Genomic DNA, 27775 nt, shown 5'->3' with positions numbered 1-27775 from the left:
AGTCGGTTTCTAACCCTTTGTGCAGACATGCACATTTGTGGCCTGCTGGAGGTCATTTTGCAGGGCTCCTCCTGTTCCTCCTTGCACAAAGGCTGAGGTAGCGGTCCTGCTACTGGGTTGTTGCCCTCCTACAGCCCCCCTCTACATCTCCTGGTGTACTGGCCTGTCTCCTGGTAGCGCCTCCAGCCTCTGGACACTACGCTAACACAGCAAACCTTCTTGCCACAGCACACATTGATGTGCCATCCTGGATGAGCTGCACTAACTGAGCCACTTGTGTGGGTAGTAGAGTCAGTCTCATGCTACCACGAGTGTGAAAGCACAACCAACATTCAAAAGTGACCAAAACATCAGCCAGAAAGCATTGGTACTGAGATGTGGTCTGTGGTCCCCACCTGCAGAACCACTCCTTTATTGAGTGTGTCCTGATAATTGCCAATAATTTCCATCTGTTGTCTATTCCATTTGCACAACAGCATGTGAAATTGATTGTCAAACAGTGTTGCTTCCTAAGTGGACAGATTTCACAGAAGTTTGATTTACTTGGAGTTATATTCTGTTGTTTAAGTGTTCCCTTTATGTTTTTGAGCAGTGTATATTGTAAAATAATGTTGTACAAATTGCTAACAGCAGTATTTGCAATTCAAGACAGATCCGGAACAATATTTTCAATCGCTACCCCACGCCCCCTTCCCATGTCATTAACCCTCCAGCAAGTCTTTAAATTTTAGATAGGATTCAAGGAAAGGAAAACTATGTAATGCTTTTTTAAGGGATGAATGCTCTAAAAGTAAGATCTTTAACATACTGACATAGTAGCTACTAACCTGAAGAGATTCTCTGACAATAATAATATAATTTTGGTTTATTCTTACATTAGACCAACAATGATTGATAATTGTGATTTCAGCCTCTGACATTTCTGCTGATTAGCACAGTGAAAGAGCCCATGCATGCATGTAAGCAATGTGGCCCTTTAAGGATAGGCCACCAATGTTTTTGCCCCAAAGAACTTCACAATTTCTAACAATTAAAACCAATGGATATTTTATATGTTTACAAAGTTCTACTTTATTTTTTAGGGAATCCCCCGATGGAATAAACAGTTAATGACTCCTTATGTTTTCAAGAAGGTTGGAACTTGTTTCATAACACTGTACATTTCAATACCTTCTAATGAGGCAAAAAAGTTAAATTCTATAATAAAATTATAATATGTATATATATATATATGAGATATACATGTGCATATCTCAACAACAAAGCACGGCTAACATCTTTCAAACACTTTGTAAAGATCTGGGAGGTTGGCAAGCTGTAGGACGCTGCCATCTTCTGCAAAATCTTTTCGGGGTAGAAGGTGCATCTTAAAAGCTTTGTACAAAATGTGCTCAGTTGTCCATCGCCAGGAAGGAGCCTCAACGCCTAAATCCTTATCCTAGAAAAAAAACAGAAAAGTATTAGATCAAACAGAATGGTATTTTGTAGATTTTCATAGCACTGATGACACCAACTACTTAATGGTGGTTTTGCTGGCTCCTACGGTTCTTCACTAATCTGATCACGTCAACAATATATTTAGATCTATGTGAAAATAATTTATTAAAATCGTTTAATAAAAAACAATGAGTAGTGGATTAAAAAAAAAAAATCATTTGTTTTTGTAACGCCATATATTGAGCCACATAACTAATATTTTTCCACCAACTGAGCTTTTTTTTTTTGCGTAACAGGACAGTTTTCCTATTTTCTGGTACATATCACTTTTTTCACATTTTAGAAGTTGGAATGTACAAAAATGTTAGTAATTCTGATTTTATTTAAACACCACCAGTATAATTATCGAGCACCAAACGTAGTCTATTTTGGGGTCACCATTTCTGAGCATAACTTTTTTTTCTACAGAAAGACTTGTTTGAACACTTAATTTTTTTTTGTGTTTTTACTGTACGTGACCACTTGATCAATTTGTATTAATTTATGTAGGGGGTGAACAAAAACACTGCAATTCTGGTATTGGTTGCTTTTTTGTGATTTTCCGTGCGGGATAGAGATATAGCATTATAATATGAGTCAATACGATTGCAGTCATTCCCAATTTGTAATTTTTTTTAAATTGTTAACAATATTTTTTTTAGTTGAAAAAAAAAAATACATATTTTTTTTTTAGGTATCATATTGAGAGAGTCTAGTTTTTCATTTATCCATTAGGACGTAAAAAAGCAGTTCAGTAAAGGTAAGCAGTTAGGGCAGCCGGAAAGTTAGATGCACTGAACTGGTTTACACACAGGAACTTTTTAGATCTTTGTGAATAAATAATTGCTGTATTTAACTTTAAAACATCCCTCTTTGTCGTGATCAGAGATCTCGCCATTTGAGCTTTCTAGGGATTTCTTTCATCTGGCGGGGTTTCAAGAGAGGCTCTCACCTGTTTGGCTCCCTCCTTTCGCCTTAGAAGGATTCTCCGCCTTTTATTTTAATGAGGAAATTGCTTTCCTTCCTTTAGGTACTTCGCCTCTTATCTCCCTGAGAGATTCTCACATAATCTGAAGTAGTCAGAGCTGTCTTGTGGTTCATCCAATTATGCTATGGCAGTAAGGCAAACCTCTAGGGTGACCATTGCTTGCTGGGTTAGATCAGCCATTATAGACGCTTAGTGCTCCCCCATTCAGGGTTAGGGAACATTCTTTGCATCATGCAGGAGCTTCCAAGGATGTTTGTCACCATGCAACTCTAATTCAATTACTTGGTCATCAGTGCATACCTATTACAGGGTTCACACCATTACTTTGAGGTATAGAGGCATGTTTTGGCAGGCAGACAACGTAGGCAGCAGATTGAGACAGGAGCAGAATACTTTTTATTTGATTTTCTTTCACACCACATGGACAGCTTTAGGACGTCCCACGGTTTGAGTGTCCCATAATGAAGCGACTAAGATTTCCAATACTCACCGTAAAATCTCTTTCTGGTAGTCTTCTTTGGGGGATGGGACAGCACAACTGCCTGATCGGGCGTGCATTTACATTATTTTTCTCTCTGTATTAATTTCTTTTCTTGCTTTAATTCTTTCTGCTTCTCCTACTGTTTTCTCACTAAGCTGTGGAGGCCCGATGCTATCAGGCAAGGTATTCTCTTGCCGGGGAAGAGAATTTTTTGTTTGTTAAGATGTATTATTAGTGTCAGCCTCCAGGTGACAGTAGACTAGTCTATGGTTTCTGTGTCCCCCAATGAAGACTACGAAAAATAGATTTTACAATATCAAAAATGTTTATTTTCTTCCAAATGTTTTACCATTTTAATTAGGTTGACACTGGTGCAGTCATGTTGTGACCCAGGTATATAATTTCGTGCCTGTATTAATAGTTGGTCTGAATATGCTCCAGACTCAGGTCTGCAGTAAAGAGGAAATCGGACTCGAGATCAGAATAAAGACCCCCAAACACATCAAATGAACATCAGCCAAACCCCCTAGGGAAAATTGCAGTATTCTGCAGCAGCCACTAAATGTTCGGAGCTGCACTGTTCTGCTCAGTATATTGCTTACAATTGTGACAGAGCAGCCATCAGCTGTCCAGTGGGAGTACCGGGTGTCAGGCCCTCACTGATATGGATAGTTCATGAATATGTAAGTCCTGGACAACCCCTTTTAAATTAGCAGAACCTCAGCCGAGCAGCTGGATGGTGTAGTGTCCTGTTCACATCATCATGATGTGTAACACAAAGGACTACTCAGCCCTTCCCCCGCAGCTGCTGCTGGATAAAGTCTAACACTGCATCCCATATTTAAAGAAACCCAACTTTCTGATTAGTTACATTAGATTCAGTACACCTTCGCCCCCTTTCTCTTCGATTACTGCTCCACTAATATAGCCAGATTGAACAGGGAGCCATGGGGGATACAAACGGGTCTGGTGGGTTATGGCTACAACACATTAGCTGTCAATCAATAAGTAATAGCACAAATACCTCAGAAGTGTCAGACTCTTCAAGTATATACTTCTTTCTAATAGAGTAAAACATAGAACATTCTTTGCTAAAACTTCCAAAACATTCTTTCTCGTCATCCCAGTTGACCTACAGAAATGAATAGAATTTTGTTATAATTACTATAAAATTAAATACAATATGAAGAATACAGTGACTTTGCTTTTTATCAACTTAAACGAACTACAAAGAAATTGTATCCTTGACAATAAAACAAAAGTGAGTACAGTACATATTAATCTTTACTATAACAGCAAACGTTGCAAAGAAAATATATAAAATCATCTTTCTGACTCGGGGGACTTATTACTATACATGAGAGACTCATTGGGCATTATTACTTTTTATGGGTATTCAGAGGGGGAATGATTAGACAGTGAGAATCAGCCGACGCTCCCTCTCTCTCATCATTGCTTTCATCTGTATAGGCATCTAGGATGCCGATACAGTTAGACTTGTAATGACGGGCAAGGGGCCCGGTGCTGGGCCGCCCATGGCTCACGGGCCTCATAGTTTCCACGTGGCAGTCCAGGGAGCTTGTGTCTTCCTGCTCTGTCAGAGTTTAACTCTCCAGCTAAGCACGGCGATACAGCAGGGTCTTCAGTAGACCCTGGGCTATCATGGCAATCTATCAGCGTCATGGGGCGCATTAAGGCTATGTGCACACGTTGCAGAATTGCCGTGAAAATTTTCACGGCAATTCTGCAACTCCCTGCCGCAGGTATATCGCATGCGGAATTGGCATGCGTATTCCCGCTAAACACTAGCGTTTTACAAGCGTAATTAGCTTGCAGAATGCTAGGGTTTTCCAAGTGATTTGTAGCATCGCTTGGAAAACTGATTGACAGGTTGGTCACACTTGTCAAACATAGTGTTTGACAAGTGTGACCAACTTTTTACTATTGATGCTGAATATGCAGCATCAATAGTAAAAAGATGGAATGTTAAAAATAATGAAAAAAAATAAAAAAAAATCATGATATTCTCACCTTCCGGCATCCCTCACAGCCTTCCTGCTCCTCGCGATGCTCCCGTTCCCAGTAATGCTTCGCGGCAATGACCCCAGATGACATAGCGGTCTCGCGAGACTGCTACATCATTACAGGTCATTACCGCGAGGCATTACTGGGAACGGGAGCATCGTGAGGAGCGGGAAGGCTGCGGGGGAAGCCAAAGTCTCCTCTCCTCCACCCTGGGTACCAACTGCACATGATCCGCTTACTTCCTGCATGGTGGGCATAGCCCCATGCGGGAAGTAAGGGGATCAATGCATTCCTATGTGTGCGGAATCCCCGCGATTCTGCACAAAGAATGAATATGCTGCGTTTTTTTCCGGAATGCAATTCTGCCGTGGGAAAAAACGCAGCATGTGCACAAAAAATGCGGAATGATGGGATGCTTAGGCAAGCACAAGCATGAACGTGTGCACATAGCCTAAATGATGTGCGTCCCTAATGGCTTGCTGTTAATGCAAAAGTCTGAGATTGAAAGCAGCATTTAATAAATTAACAGCCGCGTGCAGAGATCTGCACCACGTGGGACTGTTAGAGGCAGATGATGGATATCACAGTCATTATCTACTGGCAAAGACCTGGGCTCAGTTCTACAGCCCACATTAAAGCCAGGGAACCAGAATATGACATAATCAAGTTATGTTGGTAAGGGGGTTAAAGAAAGTACTGTTTTTTTTTTTTTTTAAATAACCACAAAAAAATAAAAACTGCATTACCTCAGTAGCCAGTCGTAAGATGAACATTGGCAATCCTTCCAATGGTGGAATGTAGTTGTCTAACAGGAGTGGTAGCCCTGTAAGGTTGCCTCCCTATGAACAAAAACTTACACTTAGGTGGCACTAGATTATACGGTATATATAATACACACACTGTATATCTGTATGTGCACATACAAATATCACGAACACACATTTACACAAACAAAAAATATAAAAAGTCTATACACCCCTGTTAAGAAGACCATATTTTTGTCATGTAAAAAAATCATATAGAAAATAATTTCAGAACTTTTCCACCTTTAGGCTGTGTGCACACGTTGCAGATTTTTCGCATTTTTTTTCGGTATAAAAATGCGAAAAAAACGCTTTGCGGTAAAAAATGCAGCATGTTCATTAATTTTGCGGATTTTTGGGCAATTGGGAACCTCCAGAAAAATCCGCAAAAAAAAAAAAAAAAAACGCACCAAAAAAAAAAAAAAGGTAAAAACGCACGAGGATTTCTTGCAGAAAATGTCCTGTTCTGCTCAGGAAATTTCTGCAAGAAATCCTGAATTTGTGCACATAGCCTTAATGTCACCAATAATCTGTACAAATCCATTAAATAAATCATTTTGAGGGGCAAAATAAAAATAATATACCGTATATACTCGAGTATAAGCCGAGATTTTCAGCCCAAATTTTTGGGCTGAAAGTGCCCCTCTCGGCTTATACTCGAGTCATGGTCGGCGGCGGGTGAGGGGGAGAGAGGCTGTCACATACTCACCTACTCCTGGCGTTCCTGACGTGGTCCCCGCATGTCCCACGGTCTTCGGGTGCCGCAGCTCTTCCTCTGTTCAGCGGTCACATGGTACCGCGCATTAAAGTAATGAATATGGACTCCACCCCCATAGGGGTGGAGCCGCATATTCATTCCTTGTAATGAGCGGTACTAGTGACTGCTGACAGAGTTAGAAACTGCCGTGCCCTGAGACCATCTGTCCGGGAGAAGAAGCCAGGGACCGCGCCGGAGCAGGTAAGTATTTCATATTTACCTTCCCTCGTTCCACACGCCGGGCACCGCTCTATCTTCCCGTCCTCTTGCAGTGACTATTGAGGTCAGAGGGCGCGATGACGTACTGGTGTGCGCGCCGCCCTCTGCCTGAACAGTCAGTGCGGAGAGATTGGACGCCGAGGAGCAGCGGGCAGCAAGAGAGGTGAGAATGTCACTTTTTTTTTTATTACAGCAGCATTAAATGTGGCACAGTTTTATTTGGAGCATCTATGGGGCAATAATGAATTGTATGGAGCATCTATGGGGCAATAATGAATTGTATGGAGCATCTATGGGGCAATAATGAATTGTATGGCACATTATATGGAGCATCTATGGGGCAATAATGAATTGTATGGCACATTATATGGAGCATCTATGGGGCAATAATGAATTGTATGGCACATTATATGGAGCATCTATGGGGCAATAATGAATTGTATGGAGCATCTATGGGGCAATAGTGAATTGTATGGCGCATCTATGGGGCAATAATGTATTGTATGGCGCATTTATATATCTATTTTTATTTTTGAAATTTACCGGTAGCTGCTGCATTTCCTACCCTAGGCTTATACTCGAGTCAATACGGTTTCCCAGTTTTTTGTGGCAAAATTAGGGGGGTCGGCTTATACTCGGGTCGGCTTATACTCGAGTATATACGGTAACGAGGGTGCATAAATGTGAACATACATTTATAATTGGGGATGTGGTTGTGTCCACAGATATCCAATCACATTTAAACTCATGTTATAAAGTAAAGAGTACACGGCTGTCTTCATTTATAGTGATTCTGATAAGTTTAGCCATGCAACAAGGATATTCATGACATTCTCTTAGTTAGATTTTACAGCAAAAGCTATGGCCCGTAAACAGCTTAAAACAAAGCAAAGTGTTGAAAGTCATCTGCCAGGAAAATGATACAATTTTTTTTCCAAGGCATTAGATATACCATGAAACATTGTAAAGACAGTCATCAATAAAAGGATTGGTACAACAGTGACATTACCTAGAAATGGATAACCCCCTCAAAAATTGATGGAAATATCAAGATCATCGTCACATGTCTGGCCTTGGAGTAGGGTGGCAAGACATAAGCCTTTTCTTACAAAAAAAAATCCAATCCTATCACCAAAAGAACATTGTACCCAGAGTCAAGCATAATGAAGGCAACATTATGCTTTGGAGCTGTTTTTTGACGACGAACTGTGGCGTTAATCATGGTGAAGGGAATAATCAATTGTTCCAAATATGAATTTGCAAGAAAGCCTTCAGGCATCTGCTAAAAAGCTGAAGATGGAATGTCACCTTTCAGCACAATAATGACCCTAAGCATACCACCAAATCAACAAAATAATGGCTTCACCAAAAGAAGATCAAAGTATTAGAATTGTCCAGCCAAAACCCAGACTTGAATCCAATTATAAATCTGTGGAGAGGGTATTGTAAATAAGACATGCCTTCACAATATAACAGATATGGAGCATCACATAGAAAGGATGGGCTAAGATTGCCAATTCTAAGGGTATGTGCACACGTCCGGATTTCTTGCAGAAATTTCCTGAAGAAAACCGGAAATTTTCTGCAAGAAATCCGCATTTTTTTTTTGCGGTTTTTTCCCGTTTTTTTCGTGTTTTTTTAGCATTCTGCAAGCGTAATTAGCTTGCAGAATGCTAAAGTTTTCCAAGCGATCTGTAGCATCAAGTTGGTCACACAGTTTAATCCTCCGGGAATTGTGAAATGGCTGTGATCGTACAGCCAAAGGCTGATCCATGCTGCCCAAACCGTGTGCAGCGTGTATCAGCTGACAGGTTCCCTTTATGTTATATTGTTATCGCCTCCTATTTATTTTTAGTCATTTTGTGTTTTAAAGATACTACTCAACAATTAGTGAATTCTTATTTTTTACTGATCTTAACAACAAATAAGAAATAATTTTCAATTTTTAGAATAACGCCTAATACAAATTGCACAACAGAAAGCAGAACATTGCAGCTATGAGCTTGTATTATCTTACAAATAAATTAACCTGGAAGCATCAAATTACATTAATCCAAAAGCAGCCAATTAGTTTTCCTGAGGAGCCACAAGAGAGACAATGACTGTTGTGGAGGGTGGAAACAATAGGCTGTAATTCATTACACTAAATTAACCTATTTTGAATTAATTTTAATTGTATCACTTAATATTGAGCAGAACTAAATATGCTGATATTCCCCTGCATACAGTAGGAGCCCCCACACAGCCCACCATATACAGTATGAGCCCCCACAGTCCCCCATACAGTATAAGCCCCCACATAGCCTCGTACCCTGTACAGTATGAGACCCCACACAACCACTACCCATACAGTATGAGCCCCCACAGTCCGCTATATACTATATGACCCACCACACAACCCCTATATACAGTATGAGTCCCACATAGTCCCTTATATACAGTATGAGCTCCCACATTGCCCGCTATATATAGTATGAGCCCTCACATCACTCCCAATGTACAGTATGATCCCCATACATCCCCTATACAGCATGAGCCCCCCACATAGACCACTATATACAGTATGAGCCCCCACAGTCCCCTATATACTGCATGAGCCACCACACAACCCCCATATACAGTATGAGCCCCACATAGCCCCTATATATACACACACATGTAAACATGCCAAACACATGAAAATAAAAATACATACTCACCTCGCTCCTGTGGAGCTCTGCTCCGGTGCACAGACTCTCCGTACAGCAGACATGATGAAGTGACCTCATCGCGTTTGATTTCGCTTTCTGCACACGCCGATTGCTGGAAATAGGAGCCGTGGCTCCCTCCCTTACTAATGTATTCGTTACTCTCTGCGACCTAAGGATGCAGATATCGGTGACAGCGCTCAAGCCCTTCAGCTGTCTCGGACTGTGGGCCGGACTGGAACAGCCAGAGAGCTGGATGTGGTCCGCGGGCAGCATTTTGCCCAACTAAGGTCTAATCCATACTCAACAAGTGTTCAGGATGCTCTCTAACGCTTTCTCTATTCACATTTTGGAGATAGCTGCATTGAATAGAGTGAGGATTCTTTCCCATCCTGGCTCAGTCTTGGGGATCAGCGATGTCAAGAACCAGACTTCTGAGTACAGCCCGAGAGTAGATATTAGTCACAACACCTCACAACGTTGCACAAGCTACAACTTACCTCATCTATTTCCAGGGAGAAATAATCTTTTAACATTTCGGATTTCTTCTGAAGGAACTGGACAATGTATTCAGTAAGTCCTTCTTTAGGGCCATCTTCTTCTGTCCATCCACTTTCAGGACTATCTAGAGCTAGCATAGCCAATTCATATATAGGGGCAGACTCCTAAACAGATTTAAAAGGTATTATAGTAAACGGATTTCCAACATGTCTTATAGAAACTGAATGGAAATGAATATAAAGAAAATAAATTATTAATATAAGGAAAATAAATATTACTACAAAATCAGAAGAGTAAGTACTTACAGATAATCTCATTATGCCAAAATTCCCAAAGTCATTAATAAGTATTTGATAGAAGAGTTCTTGACTACAGGAGAGAGGAGTCATATCAATAAGAGAAAAAATATTATTACCTATATGTTTAATGTAGACAACTAATGCCGTTAAAAGGTAACACGGATATTGTGCTACCATCATACAGACAGAAAAAACTGCACAGAACTATGTCCAGTTCAGATAAAGAATTGTTTTGTGTCTTTGTTTGCTGCATATTGCATATACACATTATTTGTAGTCATGTAGTTTTTATTAGGTTTCTGAAAGGTTCAAAGTCCGCATATCTATTAGAAAAAAAATAGAACATTCTACGAAGATTAGGGCCTCCAACTCTCCACCTATCTATGTTTGGTGGGGGGAAATTAGGCATTTTTGAATTTTAATACTCGATTCTAGTGTTCTTAAGGAAGATAAGGCCATGTCGAGCAGCTACCTTTCGCCACATAATCTTGCAGAGTCACACGTCTGGACCCCAAGAGCGTCATAGGCTATGTTGTGAGGCGAAATTTTAACCCCGCGTGTTCCAATTCACCAAACAATTTTGCCCCTATCTACATAATGGGGAAAAAGTGAAAAGAAAAGTGTTGGAGGCGAATTGACAGCTGCCAGATGTGAACAAGGGGGACTTAAAGAGTGAGAGCGATGGCGCCAAAGAATATATACCGTACATGGGATACTCACCACACACGGGGATATGAACACACACACAAAATGCGCCACACACTACCACGTGCTGGAACACATATACCACCCTCAGCACACATACACCAACCTCGCCACATAAAAGTCGAAACACAAAAGTCACTGCTCAAAATTCGCCACATGCAAAACTAGGCTCAAGCAAAACTCACCACACGTGCAAAACTCACCTCATGGAAAACTCGCCACACGTGCAAAACTCACCTCATGGAAAACTCGCCACACGCAAAACTTGCACACGTGGAAAAATTGCCACATGCACAAAAGTTGCAACACATGCAGAAGTTGCCTCACACAAAACTTGCACATACTCAAAACACACCACACATAAAACTCGCCACGCGCAAAACTCGCTATGCGCAAAACTTGCTATGCGCAAAACTTGCTGTACACAACTTGCTACACTAACCTGTCACATGCAACTCGACACAAAAAGTTGCTACATGCATGTCGCCACAATCAACTCAACACACACAACTTGACACATGAAACTCGCCCTAAAACACACACAAGTCTGGTATTCTCCTTCAAAAATAAAAATCTGATTAATAAGCAGCCAAACTACAAGAGCAACAAATGTACCATATAGGAAATATGGCAGCTGTCAGTCACATGACCTGTCTATTATGTGTGGGCTAATATATACTGCCAGGGGGGAGGGCTTCCTGTTGGCTGGGGATTTATCAGGTTGCCAATTTAGCTTACAAATATTGAGGTGAAAATACTGACCAAATAACGTGTGAACGAGGTCTAATACAGGACGAGATGACACACACATATATATATATATATATATATATATATATATACACATACACTATATACAGGAGGAGATGACACAGGTATATACTATATACAGGAGGAGATGACATACAGGTATGTACTATATACAGGGGAGATGACAGGTATATACTATATACAGGAGCAGATGACAGGTATATACAGTACTATATACAGGAGGTGATGACTTACATATATATACAGGAGGAGATGACATACATACTTTTTTCCTTTGCAATTTTTTTTTTTTTTTTTTTTGCATTTTTAATTGTTTGTCCAATCAATGTCATGTGCACACTATATATATATGCTCTCATTGCACTATCAGGTAGATCATGAGTAAGACTTCATAGTTGAAACGCGTTGATCCTCCTCACTGGTGTGCCAGGTGTTTGCTATGTAAAGATTTTTCATTTATCGCTTTAGTTGTCTAATAAAGTCTCACAAAGTCTGAACTGCCTCCACCTCCAGCTGGATCATTTCTCTTTTTGTCTTCATTTGCTATACTATATACAGGAGGAGATGACACACGTATATACTATATACGGGAGGAGAGGACATACAGGTATATACTATATAAAAGAGATGAAATCGGTATATAGAGGAGGAGATGACATACACCAGGTATGTACTATATACAGGGGAGATGACATACAGGTATATACTATATACAGGAGATGACATACAGGTATATACTATATACAGGAGCAGATGACATACAGGTATATACTATATATAGGAGATGACACAGGTATATAGTATATACAGGAGGAGATGACATACAGCAGGTATATACTATTTACAGGGGAGATGACATATAGGTATATACTATATACAGGAGATGACATACAGGTATATACTACGGTATATATAGGAGATGACATACAGGAATATAGTATATAGAGAAGAGATGACATACAGGTATATACTATATACAGGAGGAGATGACATACAGCAGGTATATACTATTTACAGGGGAGATGACAGGTATATACTATATACAGGTGATGACATACAGGTGTATACTATATATAAGGGAGATGAGAAACATGTATTTACTGAGGGGAAAATGAGAGGTGTGAGGTGAAAATGAGAGGTGTGAGGTGAAAATGAGAGGTGTGAGGTGAAAATGAAAATGTGTGAGTGCAAAATGAGAGGAGTGAGGGAAAATAGTGGAGTGATCGGAAAATGACAGATGTGAGGTCGAAATGACAAGTGTTAGGGGGGAATGAGAGGAGGGAGGGGGGGAATGAGAGGAGTGAGGGGGAAAATAAGAGGAGTGAGGGGGAAAAGGAGATGTGAGGGGGAAAATGAGAGGCGTGATGGGAAAATAAGAGAAGTGAGGTGCTATAACTAACCACAGACATTTACTATGTCAAGGCAACGCCGGGCTCTTCCGCTAGTATATAATAAATTGGGTACAGTAGTTCAGTGCAGGATGTGCTGTAAATGTTATCATAAGAGAATTTGGGAAAGTTGTGAAATGTCCTATAAATGTCTGTTCTGTTCCTGATCTAAGGCTCTCTGCTTCTAGTTGAGATGAATCTGTGCTGCACTTTATGTTCATGATCAGTAGTGAGGCAGTGCTGTGGAGTCAGAGTAGGAGTCGGGAGTCAGGGAAATTGAGAACACTGAGTTGGTGGTTTGGCTTACTGACTACACAGGCCTGGTGGAGAGTCGGTAGTAATAGTCATGGGCCAAATGAGCGTTTGGCTAAAATCCCTTGAAAATTAAATTGAACTAAAAGAAGATTTCTAGAAAACAACGGCACAATTCATAATGGTCAAATATACCTTAACTTTGTGGTATTTAGAAGGTAAAGCTTTGTTTGATACTGAGCGAGCGCCCACTGTGGATTTACACAGCCCACAAAGGAATGATTCTTCATCATGTTCTGGAGACCTAGAGAAGACAACAAAGTTTAGTGAAAGATAAACAGGAAAAACTATTAGGCCATGTTCACACTTTGCAGTTTTTACTGCGGATCCGCGGCGATTTTGATGCTGCGGGTCCGCAGCAGTTTCCATAGCGTTTACATTAACATACAAACCCTATGGAAACCGCAAACCGCTGTGCACATGCTGCGGGTAAAACCGCGCAGAATCGCAGCGGTTTAAAACCCGCAGCATGTCACTTCTTTGTGCAGAATCGCTGCGATTCTGCACCCATAGGAATGCATTGAACCGCTTACTTCCCGCATGGGGCTGTGCCCACGATGCGGGAAGTAAGCGGTTAATGTGCGGGTGGTACCCGGGGTGAAGGAGAGGAGACTCTCCTCCAGGCCCTGGGAACCATAAATAGTGTAAAAAAAAAAAAGAATTAAAATAAAAAATGATGTTATACTCACCTCTCAGTGCTGCCCGCGGCCGTCCGGTCTTCGGTTTGCTGTGTGAGCAGGACCTGTGTTGACGTCGCGGTCACATGACCGTGATGACGCCGCGGTCACATGACCGTGACGTCACGAAGGTCCTTCTCGGCACAGTATCTTTGGAACCGGAGCGCCGGGTGCAGCGCCCAGGAGATCCGGACATCAGAGGGTGAGTATAACCAATTTTTATTATTTTTATCATTACTATTGATGCTGCATATTGCTGTATATGCAGCATCAATAGTACAGTAGTAATCCCGCAGCGGAAACCGCGGAACAAACCGCGATAAATCTGCAGGGATAACCGCAGCGGTTTTGCCCTGCAGATTTATCAATTCCGCTGCGGGATAAACCTGCAGAGCACACCGCAAAGTGTGAACATGGCCTTAGGTTATTGAGTAAGTAAACAAAAAAAAATATACGCCAATAGAAAATATTTAAACAAATTTTTTTTATAGAAAAAAATAAAACTAAAAAAAAGAACAAATCCTCATATGTAGCGCCCCCTGTGAAGTCTTTCACTTTAAAACTCAGGTGTTTGCTCTGCAGATTCCTTGTTATATTGCAGATACAGCAGAGGTGAAACCTTGGCACCACCTGATTCATGAATTACACTTTTCTAGTACTCTCCCTGACTGCCAGATTGAACCAATGCAGATTATCTTATACTCACAGAACTTTATGCATCACCTCCTTATACAGCAACACACATCTTGTAATTTCCGTTTTTAATTAGTACTGAATCCAATCTGCCCTTTAAAGAGAATCTGTCACCAGGTTTAGCTACCTCCTCTGATAGCAGCATAATGAAGAGAAAAAGACCCTGACTCCATTGATGTGTCACTGCATCAGTTGTGACACAGTTCTTAGGTGCAGCGTGTAGCAGAGCTCAGAAAGCCATCCCAGCCCACACCAGGCTGCATATGTAAATTGTCTATTGACCATGAGCTTCTTATCAGAGTAGGGGCAGAGTCTGACAACTAGGCAGGAGAGAGCTAGTCTGGGCAATGAGAATGTTCTAGTGATTTCACTGTAAGTAAACAACAGCATGCAGCCTGATAAGTGACACATCGCTGAACTCATCCCCACCTCATACTGTTCTCAGATTACATAACAAAACTCTGCTTACAGATTCCCTTTAAATTTGTAGGCTTTTAGAACGGGAGAGGTTAGGGTCCAATCTGCCATACAGTTCTTATGGTCTTTACCAGGGGGTCAGTACTCGCAGGGTAAACATGCACAGTAGATCAAATACGCCAGAGGCGTAGGAGCACAAACAAGGATATCACAGCATCTGCCATACTTTACCCCACCAGGGACCACCATCACCTTATGGACAAGCTCGGCACAATAAGCTTGACTTTGTGAGCAAGACCCGGGGCGAAACTTTTAGTCGCCTTCATAACTTGCACTTTATGCTTATTTTCTATCTGCACTTTAGTTTTGAAAGAAAAACTTGCATTCAGCAGAGTGCAGTGAATTTACCTTGATCAGTTCAAAACTTGAAGCAACCAGAGGCATGCAGCAACACTCACCTACTGTCAGGAGGAGTCTGGCCAGAAGTTATGGCCAAGAAAGAATCACAGCCAAAAAACACACCTCCGACATGGAAACAAGGCTGAACGACAACCATGCACAAAAAAACATAGGAACTTGGTTGCAGAAAAATTGCAGCAGGTGATCTGGACATATTAGTCAAAATATGAAATATTTGGTTGTAAAATGAGAAAGTTTATACACCGAAGAGCAGTACAATAAGGAGTGCCTTTAGGTAATAGTGAAGCGTGGCTGAGTTTTCTTCCAAGGCTGGGGCTGCATTTCAGCAAATAGAGCTGGGGAATTTGGTCTGGATTAATGGTTATCCATCATGCAATACCATCCGGAAGGCGTCTGATTCGCTCCAAATTTATCATGCAAGGACAACATCCCCAAACATACAACCAAAGTGATTAACAACCATCTTCAGATTAAAGACATCTTCAAAATGATGTTTTAGCCCCCACAGAACCCGTTTTTTTCCATCCTTTTGGTACAGCTTTTCTATCCAAGACATAGTGTTCAGGGATTTCACTGTACAAATACTGACGGGAGGAAGCGTCAACTGTGTTTAGCTCAAAATAAGTCAGAGTAGAGGCTTTTGAGTCCGATATAACTATATCCACATTACCATTTTCGAAAAACACTTGCTGCATGTTTTCAAGGTGAACAGCAAGCCTTTTAATGGTATGTGAAGCATCATGCATTTTATTTTTTCTGATTCTCCACATGCCCTCAGGGGCGATTATATACCGAGAATCTAGGTACATGGCTGGTTCATTCCAGTTTAATGTGTCAAACTTGATATTGGCACAGTCATGTCCTTTGTATACATATTTGAAAACATATTTAACCCCTTAACGACCACGGATACACCTTTTAACGGCGGCAGGTAAGGGTACGTAAACCACAGCGCCGTTAATTACCGGTGCTGTGGAAAAAGTGAATAGCGCCCCCCAGAGTCGGATTTTCTCTGGGGTCTCGGTTACCAAGGGTAGCCGAGACCCCAGAGAACATGATTTGGGTTTTTTTTACCGACCCCCGGGTTGCGATCGCCGGTAATTAACCGTTTAGCTGCAGTCGCAAAAAAAAACAAAAAAAACAAATGCGATTTCCCACTTAAATTTCTCTGTCCTCCGATGTGATCGCACATCAGAGGACAGAAATGGGGTCCCCGATCGCCCCCCCGATACTCATCTGTCTCCCCCAGTGCTCCTCTTGACTCCCGATGGGTGCCGTCATCTTGTTCCGGCCAAAAAATTGCGGGCGCATGCAGTGCGCCCGCCGGCCGGCACCCGGAGGATCTTTGGGGTCTCGGCTGCCAGGGGTAGCCGAGACCCCAAAGAACATGATCGGGGTTGGTTTTTACCAACCCCTGTTTTGCGATCGCCGGTAATTAACTGTTTACCGGCGACCGCAAAGAAAAAAAAAAAAAGCGATGTGTAATTCTCTGTCCTCTGATGTTATCGCGCATCAGAGGACAGAGAAATAGGGGGATTCGGGGACCCTGTCATACTTACCGGTGTCCCTAGGTCCTCCTGCCCACTGGCTTCTTCATCCAGGACGAAAATGGCGGGCGCATGCGCAGTGCCCCCGCCATGATCTGCCGGCCGGCAGCTAGAGGAGTTGGGGCTAAAATTAGGGTTAGGGTTGGGGCTAAATTTAAGGTTAGGGTTGGGGCTAAATTTAACCCCTTAAGCCCCGAGGGTGGTTTGCACGTTAATGACCGGACCCATTTTTACAATCCTGACCACTGTCCCTTTATGAGGTTATAACTCTGGAACGCTTCAACGGATCTTGGCGATTCTGACATTGTTTTCTTGTGACATATTGTACTTCATGATAGTGGTAAAATTTATTCCATATAACTTGCGTATATTTGTGAAAAAAAAGGAAATTTGGCGAAAATTTTGAAAATTTCGCAATTTTCCAACTTTGAATTTTTATGCCCTTAAATCAGAGATATGTCACGCAAAATACTTAATAAGTAACATTTCCCACATGTCTGCTTTACATCAGCACAATTTTAGAACCAAAATTTTTCTTTTTTAGGGAGTTATAAGGGTAAAAAGTTGACCAGCAATTTCTCATTTTTACAACACCATTTTTTTTTTTAGGGACCACATCTCATTTGAAGTCATTTTGAGGGGTCTATATGATAGAAAATAACCAAGTTTGACACCATTCTAAAAACTGCACCCCTCAAGGTGCTCAAAACCACATTCAAGAAGTTTATTAACCCTTCAGGTGTTTCACAGGAATTTTTGGAATGTTTAAATAAAAATGAACATTTAACTTTTTTTCACACAAAATTTATTTCAGCTCCAATTTGTTTTATTTTACCAAGGGTAACAGGAGAAAATGGACCCCAAAAGTTGTTGTACAATTTGTCCTGAGTACGCTGATACCCCATATGTGGGGGTAAACCACTGTTTGGGTGCATGGCAGAGCTCGGAAGGAAAGGAGCGCCATTTTACTTTTCAATGCAAAATTGACTGGAATTGAGATGGGACGCCATGTTGCGATTGGAGAGCCCCTGATGTGCCTTAACATTGAAACCCCCCACAAGTGACACCATTTTGGAAAGTAGACCCCCTAAGGAACTTATCTAGATGTGTGGTGAGCACTTTGACCCAACAATTGCTTCACAGAAGTTTATAATGCAGAGCCGTAAAAATAAAAAATCATATTTTTTCACAAAAATGATCTTTTCGCCCCCAATTTTTTATTTTCCCAAGGGTAAGAGAAGAAATTAGACCACAAAGGTTGTTGTGCAATTTGTCCTGAGTACGACGATACCCCATATGTGGGGGTAAACCACTGTTTGGGCGCATAGCAGAGCTCAGAAGGGAAGGAGCGCCATTTTACTTTTCAATGCAAAATTGACTGGAATTAACATGGGACACCATGTCGTGTTTGGAGAGCCCCTGATGTGCCTAAACATTAAAACCCCCCACAAGTGACACCATTTTGGAAAGTAGACCCCCTAAGGAACTTATCTAGATGTGTTTTGAGAGCTTTGAACCTCCAAGTGTTTCACTACAGTTTATAACGCAGAGCCGTGAAAATAAAAATTATTTTTCTTTTTCACAAAAATGATTTTTTAGCCCCCAGTTTTGTGTTTTCACAAGGGTAACAGGATAAATTGGACCCCAATAGTTGTTGTCCAATTTGTCCTGAGTACGCTGATACCCCGTATGTGGGGAGGAACCATTGTTTGGGCGCATGGCAGAGCTCGGAAGGGAAGGAGCGCCATTTGGAATGCAGACTTAGATGGATTGGTCTGCAGGCATTACGTTGCATTTGCAGAGCCCCTGATGTACCCAAACAGTACAAACCCCCCACAAGTGACCCCATATTGGAAACTAGACCTCCCAAGGAACTTATCTAGCTGTGTTGTGAGAACTTTGAACCCCCAAGTGTTTCACTACAGTTTACAGCGCAGAGCCGTGAAAATAAAAAATCTTTTTTTCCCACAAAAATGATTTTAGCCCCCCAAATTTTTATTTTCTCAAGGATAACAAGAGAACTTGGACCCCAAAAGTTGTTGTCCAATTTATCCCGAGTACGCCGATACCGCATATGTTGGGGTAAACCCCTGTTTGGGCGCACGGGAGAGCTCGGAAGGGAAGGAGCACTGTTTTACTTTTTCAACGCAGAATTGGCTGGAATTGAGATCGGACACCATGTCGCGTTTGGAGAGCCCCTGATGTGCCTGAACAGTGGAAACTCCCCAATTCTACCGGAAACCCTATTCCAAACACACCCCTAACCCTAATCCCAACGGTAACCCTAACCACACACTTAACCCTGACACACCCCTAACTCTAATCCCAACCCTAATACCAACTGTAAATGTAATCCAAACCCTAACCCTAACTTTAGCCCCAACCCTAACCCTAACTTTAGCTCCAACCCTAACCTTATCTTTAGCTCCAACCCTAGCCCCCAACCCTAACCCTAGCCCTATCCCTAGCGGGAAAATGGAAATAAATACATTTTTTTTATTTTATTATTTTTCCCTAATTAAGGGGGTGATGAAGGGGGGTTTGATTTACTTTTATAGCGTTTTTTATATCGGATTTTTATGATTGGCAGCTGTCAGACACTAAAAGACGCTTTTTTATAGCAAAAAAGTTTTTGCGTCTCCACATTTTGAGAGCTATAATTTTTCCATATTTTAGTCCACAGAGTCATGTGAGGTCTTGTTTTTTCGGGACGAGTTGACGTTTTTATTGGTAACATTTTCGGACACGTGACAGTTTTTGATCACTTTTTATTCCGATTTTTGTGAGGCAGAATGACCAAAAACCAGCTATTCATGAATTTCTTTTGGGGGAGGCGTTTATGCCGTTCCACGTTTGGTAAAATGGATTAAGCAGTTTTATTCGTCGGGTCAGTACGATTACAGCGATATCTCATTTATATCATTTTTTTGTGTTTTTGCGCTTTTGTACGATAAAAGCTATTTTATAGAAAAAATAATTATTTTGGCATCGCTTTATTCTGAGGACTATAACTTTTTTATTTTTTGCTTAAGATGCTGTATGGCGGCTCGTTTTTTGCAGGACAAGATGACGTTTTCAGCGGTACCATGGTTATTTATATTTGTCTTTTTGATCGCGTGTTATTCCACTTTTTGTTCGGCGGTATGATAAAGCGTTGTTTTTTGGCTCGTTTTTTTTTTTTTTTTCTTACGGTGTTCACTGAAGGGGTTAACTAGTGGGACAGATTTATAGGTTGGGTTGTTACGGACGCGGCGATACTAAATATGTGTACTTTTGTTTTTTTTTATTTAGATAAAGAAATGTATTTATGGGAATAATATATATATATTTTTTTGTTTATTTAGGAATTTTTTTTTTTTTTTTTTACACACGTGGATTTTTTTTTTTTTTTACTTTGTCCCAGGGGGGGGACATCACAGATCGCTGATCTGACAGTTTGCACAGCACTCTGTCAGATCGGCGATCTGACTTAGAGCGCTGCAGGCTTACCAGAGCCTGGTCTGCACCCGTAAGTAATCCCTGCAGGACCCGGATGCAGCCCCGCGGCCATTTTGGATCCGGGGCCTGCAGGGATAGGAGGTAAGAGACCCTCGCAGCAACGCGATCACATCACGTTGCTCCGGGGGTCTCAGGGAAGCACGCAGGGAGCCCCCTCCCTGCACGATGCTTCCTTATATCGCCGGAACACTGCGATCATGTTTGATCACAGTGTGTCGGGGGTTAATGTGCCGGGGGCGGTCCGTGACCGCTCCTGGCATATAGTGCCGGATGTCAGCTGTGATAATCAGCTGACACCCGGCCGCGATCGGCCGCGCTCCCCCCGTGAGCGCTGCCGATCGCGCTGGACGTACTATCCCATCACTGGGAATTAAGTCCCAGCTCACCTTGACGGGATAGTACGTCCAATGGGATTAACCCCTTCCCGACCTGTGACAGCGTATGCGTCATGAAAGTCGGTGCCAATCCGACCTGTGACGCATATGCTGTGTCACAGAATGATCGCGTCCCTGCAGATCGGGTGAAAGGGATAACTCCTATTTCACCCGATCTGCAGGGAGAGGGGGAGTTGTACTTCAGCCCAGGGGGGGTGGCTTTGCCCCCACGTTGCTACGATCGCTCTGATTGGCTGTTGAAAGTGCAACAGCCAATCAGAGCAATTTGCAATATTTCACCTATGAAAATGGTGAAATATTGCAATCCAGCCATGGCCGATGCTGCAATAGCATCTGCCATGGCTGGAAATCATGTTCTGCTCCCCCCACCGCCCCCGATCTCCTCCCCAGTTCTCTGTTCTGTCCGGTACCCCCCTCCGTCCCCCTGTCCGCTCCCCCGTGCTCCTGTCCGCTCTCCCCGTCCTCCGATCCACCCCCCCACCACCCCCTCATACTTACCGAGCCTCCCGAAGTCGGTCCGTCTTCTCCCTGGGAGCCGCCATCTTCCAAAATGGCGGGCGCATGCTCAGTGCGCCCGCCAAATCTGCTGGCCGGCAGATGCGTTCCATGTACATTTTGATCACTGTGGTAAACTTATCACAGTGATCAAAATAAAAAAATAGTAAATGACCCCCCCCCCTTTATCACCCCCATAGGTAGGGACAATAATAAAATAAATTAAATATTTTTTTTTTCCACTAGGGTTAGAACTAGGGTTAGAGTTAGAACTAGGGTTAGGGTTAGGGGTAGGGTTAGAACTAGGGTTAGCGTTAGAATTAGGCTATGTGCACAATGTGCGGATTTGGCTGCGGATTTACCGCGGATTTACCACGGTTTTTCTGCAGATTTCACTGCGGTTTTACAACTGCGTTTTCTATTGGAACAGTTGTAAAACCGCTGCGGAATCTGCAGAAAGAAGTGACATGCTGCGGAATGTAAACCGCTGCGTTTCCACGCAGTTTTTTCCGCAGCATGTGCACAGCGTTTTTTGTTTCCCATAGCTTTACAGTCAACTGTAAACTCATGGGAAAATGCTGCGGACCCGCAGCTGCGGACCCGCAGCGTTTTCCGCAGCATGTGCACATACCCTTACAATTAGGCTATGTGCACATGGTGCGGATTTGGCTGCGGATCCGCAGCGGATTGGCCACTGCAGATTCGTAGCAGTGTTCCATCAGGTTTACAGTACCATGTAAACCTATGGAAAACCAAATCTGCTGTGCCCATGGTGCGGAAAATACCGCGCGGAAATTCTGCGCTGTATTTTCCGCAGTATGTCAATTCTTTGTGCGGATTTCGCAGCGTTTTACAGCTGTTCCTCAATAGGAATCCGCTGGTGAAATCCGCATAAAAAACACTGGAAATCCGCGGTAAATCCGCAGGTAAAACGCAGTGCCTTTTACCTGCGGATTTTTCAAAAATGGTGCGGAAAAATCTCACACGAATCCGCAACGTGGGCACATAGCCTTAGGGTTGGAATTAGAGTTAGGGTTGGAATTAGGGCTAGGGTTGGAAATAGGATTAAGAATAGGCTTGTGGTTAGGGTTATGGGTGTGTTGGGGTTAAAGTTGTGGTTGGGATTAGGGTTAGGGTTGGGATTAGGGTTATGGCTAGAGTTGGGATTAGGGTTAGGGGTGTGTTGGGGTTAGGGTTGGGATTAGGGGTGTGTTGGGGTTAGTGTTGGAGTTAGAATTGAGGGGTTTCCACTGTTTAGGCACATCAGGGGTCTCCAAACGCAACGTGGCGCCACCATTGATTCCAGCCAATCTTGCGTTCAAAAAGCCAAATGGTGCTCCCTCCCTTCCGAGCCCCAACGTGTGCCCAAACAGTGTTTTACCCCCACATATGGGGTACCAGCATACTCAGGACAAACTGGGCAACAATTATCGGGGTCCAATTTCTCCTGTTACCCTTGCTAAAATAAAACATTGCTTGCTAAAACAATTTTAGAGGAATGAAAAATGATTTTTTATTTTCACGGCTCTGCGTTGTAAACTTCTGTGAAGCACTTGGGGGTTCAAAGTGCTCACCACACATCTAGATAAGTTCCTTGGCGGGTCTAGTTTCCAAAATGGTGTCACTTGTGGGGGGTTTCTACTGTTTAGGTACATCAGGGGCACTGCATACGCAACATAATGCCCGCAGACCATTCTATCAAAGTCTGCAGTCCAAAACGGCGCTCCTTCCCTTCTGAGCTCTGCCATGCGCCCAAGCAGTGGTTTACCCCCACATATGGGGTATCAGCCTACTCACCATTAATTGCACAATAAATTTTGGGGTCCAATTTCTCCTGTTACCCTTGTGAAAGTAAAAATTTTGGGGTGAAAAGATCATTTTTATGGAAAAAATGATTTTTTTTATTGTCATGGCTCTACATTATAAACTTCTGTGAAGCAGTTGGGGGTTCATAGTGCTCACCACACATCTAGATAAGCTCTTTGGGGGGTCTAGTTTCCAAAATAAGGTCACTTGTGGGGGGTTTCTACTGTTTAGGCACATCAGGGGCTCTCCAAACGCGACATGACGTCCGATCTCAATTTCAGCCAATTCTACATTGAAAAAGTAAAACGGCACTCCTCTTCCAAGCTCTGCGGTGCGCCCAAACAGTGGTTTTCCCCCACATATGGGGTATCGGCGTATTCAGGAGAAATTGCACAAAAACATTTATGGTTAAATTTCTGTTTTTACAATTGTGAAAATAAAAAAAAATGGTTCTGAAGTAAAATGTTTGCAAAAAAAAAGTTAAATGTTCATTTTTTCCTTCCACATTGTTTCAGTTCCTGTGAAGCACGTAAAGGGTTAATAAACTTCTTGAATGTGGTTTTGAGCACCTTGAGGGGTGCAGTTTTTAGAATGTGTCACACTTGGTTATTTTCTATCATATAGACCCCTCAAAATGACTTCAAATGTAATGTGGTCCCGAAAAAAAAAAATGGTGTTGTGAAAATGAGAAATTGCTGGTCAACTTTAACCCTTATAACTCCCTAACAAAAAAAATGTTGTTTCCAAAATTGTGCTGATGTAAAGTAGACATGTGGGAAATGTTATTTATTAACTATTTTTTGTGACATCTCTCTCTGATTTAAGGGCATAAAAATACAAAGTTTGAAAATTGCTTCATTTTAAAACTTTGCGCCATATTTCCATTTTTTTCATAAATAATCAGTAATAATAAGTAATATCAAAGAAATGTTACCACTAACATGAAGTACAATATGTCACGAAAACACAATTTCAGAATCAGCAGGATCCGTTAAAGCGTTCCAGAGTTATAACCTCATAAATTGACAGTGGTCAGAATTGTAAAAATTGGCTCGGTCATTAAGTACCAAATTGGCTCTGTCACTAAGGGGTTAACACTTTGTTGAAGCACATATCTCAACATTGATTGGCTTCCAATGAAAGTGGACGGTAAAATTACTGGTGTCCCAGCTTTTAGCCCTTGGTGTAACCCAACATTATGGATGTGATCCATAACGCCGGCATAACTGTCGACGTGTAATGCCTTTTCATTTTGTTTTATATACAGTTATATGAAAAAGTTTGGGCACCCCTATTAATCTTAAGCTTAATGTTTTATAAAAATTGTTTTTTTTGCAACAGCTATTTCAGTTTCATATATCTAATAACTGTTGGACACAGTAATGTTTCTGCCTTGAAATGAGGTTTATTGTACTAACAGAAAATGTGCAATCTGCATTCAAACAAAATTTGACAGGTGCATAAGTATGGGCACCCTTATCATTTTCTTGTTTTAAATACTCCTACCTACTTTTTACTGACTTACTAAAGCACTTTTTTTGGTTTTGCAACCTCATTGAGCTTTGAACTTCATAGCCAGGTGTATGCAATCATGAGAAAAGCTACTTAAAGTGGCCACTTGCAAGTTGTTCTCCTGTTTGAATCTCCTCCGAAGAGTGGCATCATGGGCTCCTCAAAACAACTGTCAAATGATCTGAAATCAAAGATTATTCAACATAGCTGTTCAGGGGAAGGATACAAAAAGCTGTCTCAGAGATTTAACCTGTCAATTTCCACTGTGAGGAACATAGTAAGGAAATGGAAGAACACAGGTACAGTTCTGGTTAAGGCCAGAAGTGGCAGGCCAAGAAAAACATCAGAAAGGCAGAGAAGAAGAATGGTGAGATCAGTCAAGGACAATCCTCAGACCACCTCCAGAGAGCTGCAGCATCAAATTGCTGCAGATGGTGTCACTGTGCATCGGTCAACTATACAACGCACTGTGTTTTTTTGCCACCATGCATAACGCCTTTTTGTATGACCAAACAACTCAATCTTGGTTTCATCAGTCCACAGGACCTTCTTCCAAAAAGAAATTGGCTTCTCCAAATGTGCTTTTGCATACCTCAGCCGACTGTTTGTGGCGTGCTTGCAGAAACGGCTTCTTTCGCATCACTCTCCCATACAGCTTATCCTTGTTCAAAGTGCGTTGTATAGTTGACCGATGCACAGTGACACCATCTGCAGCAAGTTGATGCTGCAGCTCTCTGGAGGTGATCTGAGGATTGTCCTTGACTGATCTCACCATTCTTCTTCTCTGCCTTTCTGATGTTTTTCTTGGCCTGCCACTTCTGGCCTTAACAAGAACTGTACCTGTGTTCTTCCATTTCCTTACTATGTTCCTCACAGTGGAAATTGACAGGTTAAATCTCTGAGACAGCTTTTTGTATTCTTCCCCTGAACAACTATGTTGAATAATCTTTGTTTTCAGATCATTTGACAGTTGTTTTGAGGAGCCCATGATGCCACTCTTCAGAGGAGATTCAAACAGGAGAACAACTTGCAAGTGGCCACTTTAAGTAGCTTTTCTCATGATTGCATACACCTGGCTGTGAAGTTCAGAGCTCAATGAGGATACAAAACCAAAAAAAGTGCTTTAGTAAGTCAGTAAAAAGTAGGTAGGAGTATTTAAAACAAGAAAATGATAAGGGTGCCCATACTTATGCACCTGTCAAATTTTGTTTGAATGCAGATTGCACATTTTCTGTTAGTACAATAAACCTCATTTCAAGGCAGAAACATTACTGTGTCCAACAGTTATTAGATATATGAAACTGAAATAGCTGTTGCAAAAAAACAATTTTTATAAAACATTAAGCTTAAGATTAATAGGGGTGCCCAAACTTTTTCATATAACTGTATATATTCGATCCTGTCGGATTCAATGTTGACGTAACTGTCAACGATAAATTGTTGCGTCAACTTCCCAGCATTTAAAAGGGGATTGAACTCGTAATGAATGGCAAGCTGGTATGCATAGTACTGCAACAGGGTGATTTCTCGTCGATCTTGATGCACTGGTATGGATGGTAGATGAATGTCACCAATTCCTTGATGTTGCACACTTAGGGCAAATTTATTGACTATCCACCGTCCCCATATGGGAATAGAAGTGGATATGTCATTGCATCACACTTTCTGTGAAGAAAGCTGATTTGAACAGTTTGGTTTTCACTTTTGAGGTGAACTCTGATGTCCCTATTAAATGGGGGTTCACCCATTGCATTTTGATAAATTATAGCTACTTCATTGCCCCTTGGTGCATTAAAGCGCCTCTGGTCATCGTTGTAGTAATTTATAATTGACATTGTTATTTCGAGTAGATCACGGTTTTCTAATTCAGCAATCCTCTCTTCCTCTGTTTCAAATTCCCTCATCATTGTGAAGGCTCTTGCGAGTTGGTTAATGGCTTGTATTTTCTCTCCAAGAGATGATAGCAGTGCTGGGAGGCACTTTTTATCTGCTTGACTTCTTGGACTTAATGCTTCTTCACTGTCCAAGATATAAATCTGGGCAAACTTGGGACTACTACCCACAGCGGGATGCAATGGGGCAGTTCTGTGTTAAATTTGTCCATGAATTAAAAAACAGTATGGACCATAACCAGGAGGTGGCGCTACTTGTGTTCCCATTGATGCCAAAGCAAGCGAGCTATTGTATTGCCTTATATTAGCCATAAAGTTATTGGAGTGCTGATTCTCTCCTTTAATCAACTTGACTAATTGATCATCCATACGAATGGGACATAATTGGATGCGCCCTCTCTTGCAGCAGGAAGGGAATGTTTAATCCTGCGCCATTTCATCTTTGAAATTTTTAGATTGGCAGAACGGATATCGAAATGTCAGTTTGCCAGCACAGTGCTCTTCAATACGTGTCTCATCAATTTGATTGAGAAGTCCTCTAGCGGCAAAAGTAACTTGCCGTCATCAAGTGTCTCTTGCATTTTGGACACGTATTCTACCTTGTTCTCTTTTTTGTGAAATATGTGTATCACTTTCTGCATTGCGTGTTGCTCGTTGTCCTGCAGCATTAGATGCTCTACGTGATTCAGATACTTCATTTGTTTCTCTTGATCTGGCCGCCCTCTGTCAGGCTGCATCAGCAGTTCTTCGACAATTTCGTTCATCTTCAGTTTCATTAAGACGCAGGTTACACATCCGTATGCGATTCGCTTCTCTACATGCAGCAGCGCGCTCAATTTGATCCATCTTTGCAATGCTGGATGGTGGTGTTTCACAGGCTAACATTCAAAAACACTTATGCCTTAACTCGCCACCAGGGTGAGCTCCTCTCCTTAGGTATCCATGGATACGCCAAACTGTGGGTGACTCATTGTGCACAGACACATTCAAATTAGGTATACTGATTAGGCT

At 41.9% G+C, this 27775-nt stretch overlaps 1 protein-coding gene across 3 annotated transcripts in view; it reads right to left on the bottom strand.

Annotated features, from left to right (window-relative positions):
* Positions 1 to 853: 853 nt before the first annotated feature.
* The window catches only part of MLH1 (mutL homolog 1), a 113930-nt gene continuing 87008 nt past the window's right edge, over positions 854 to 27775 (bottom strand). The window contains exons 14-19 of one of the 3 annotated variants that reach the window (XM_077269328.1): positions 13548 to 13656; positions 10243 to 10306; positions 9937 to 10101; positions 5717 to 5809; positions 3970 to 4077; positions 854 to 1438 (exon numbers count right to left, since the gene is read on the bottom strand). In XM_077269328.1, coding sequence (XP_077125443.1) covers positions 1271 to 1438; positions 3970 to 4077; positions 5717 to 5809; positions 9937 to 10101; positions 10243 to 10306; positions 13548 to 13656 — 707 coding nt within the window. In that variant the 3' untranslated portion in view covers positions 854 to 1270. The remainder of the gene's footprint in view (positions 1439 to 3969; positions 4078 to 5716; positions 5810 to 9936; positions 10102 to 10242; positions 10307 to 13547; positions 13657 to 27775) is intronic. The other 2 variants (XM_077269329.1, XM_077269330.1) reach the window with 2 other exon arrangements.

The sequence above is a fragment of the Ranitomeya variabilis genome, chromosome 6 (genome assembly GCF_051348905.1).
Source record: "Ranitomeya variabilis isolate aRanVar5 chromosome 6, aRanVar5.hap1, whole genome shotgun sequence".
NCBI lineage: Eukaryota > Metazoa > Chordata > Amphibia > Anura > Dendrobatidae > Ranitomeya > Ranitomeya variabilis.
This window is presented reverse-complemented; position numbering and strand designations above follow the sequence as displayed.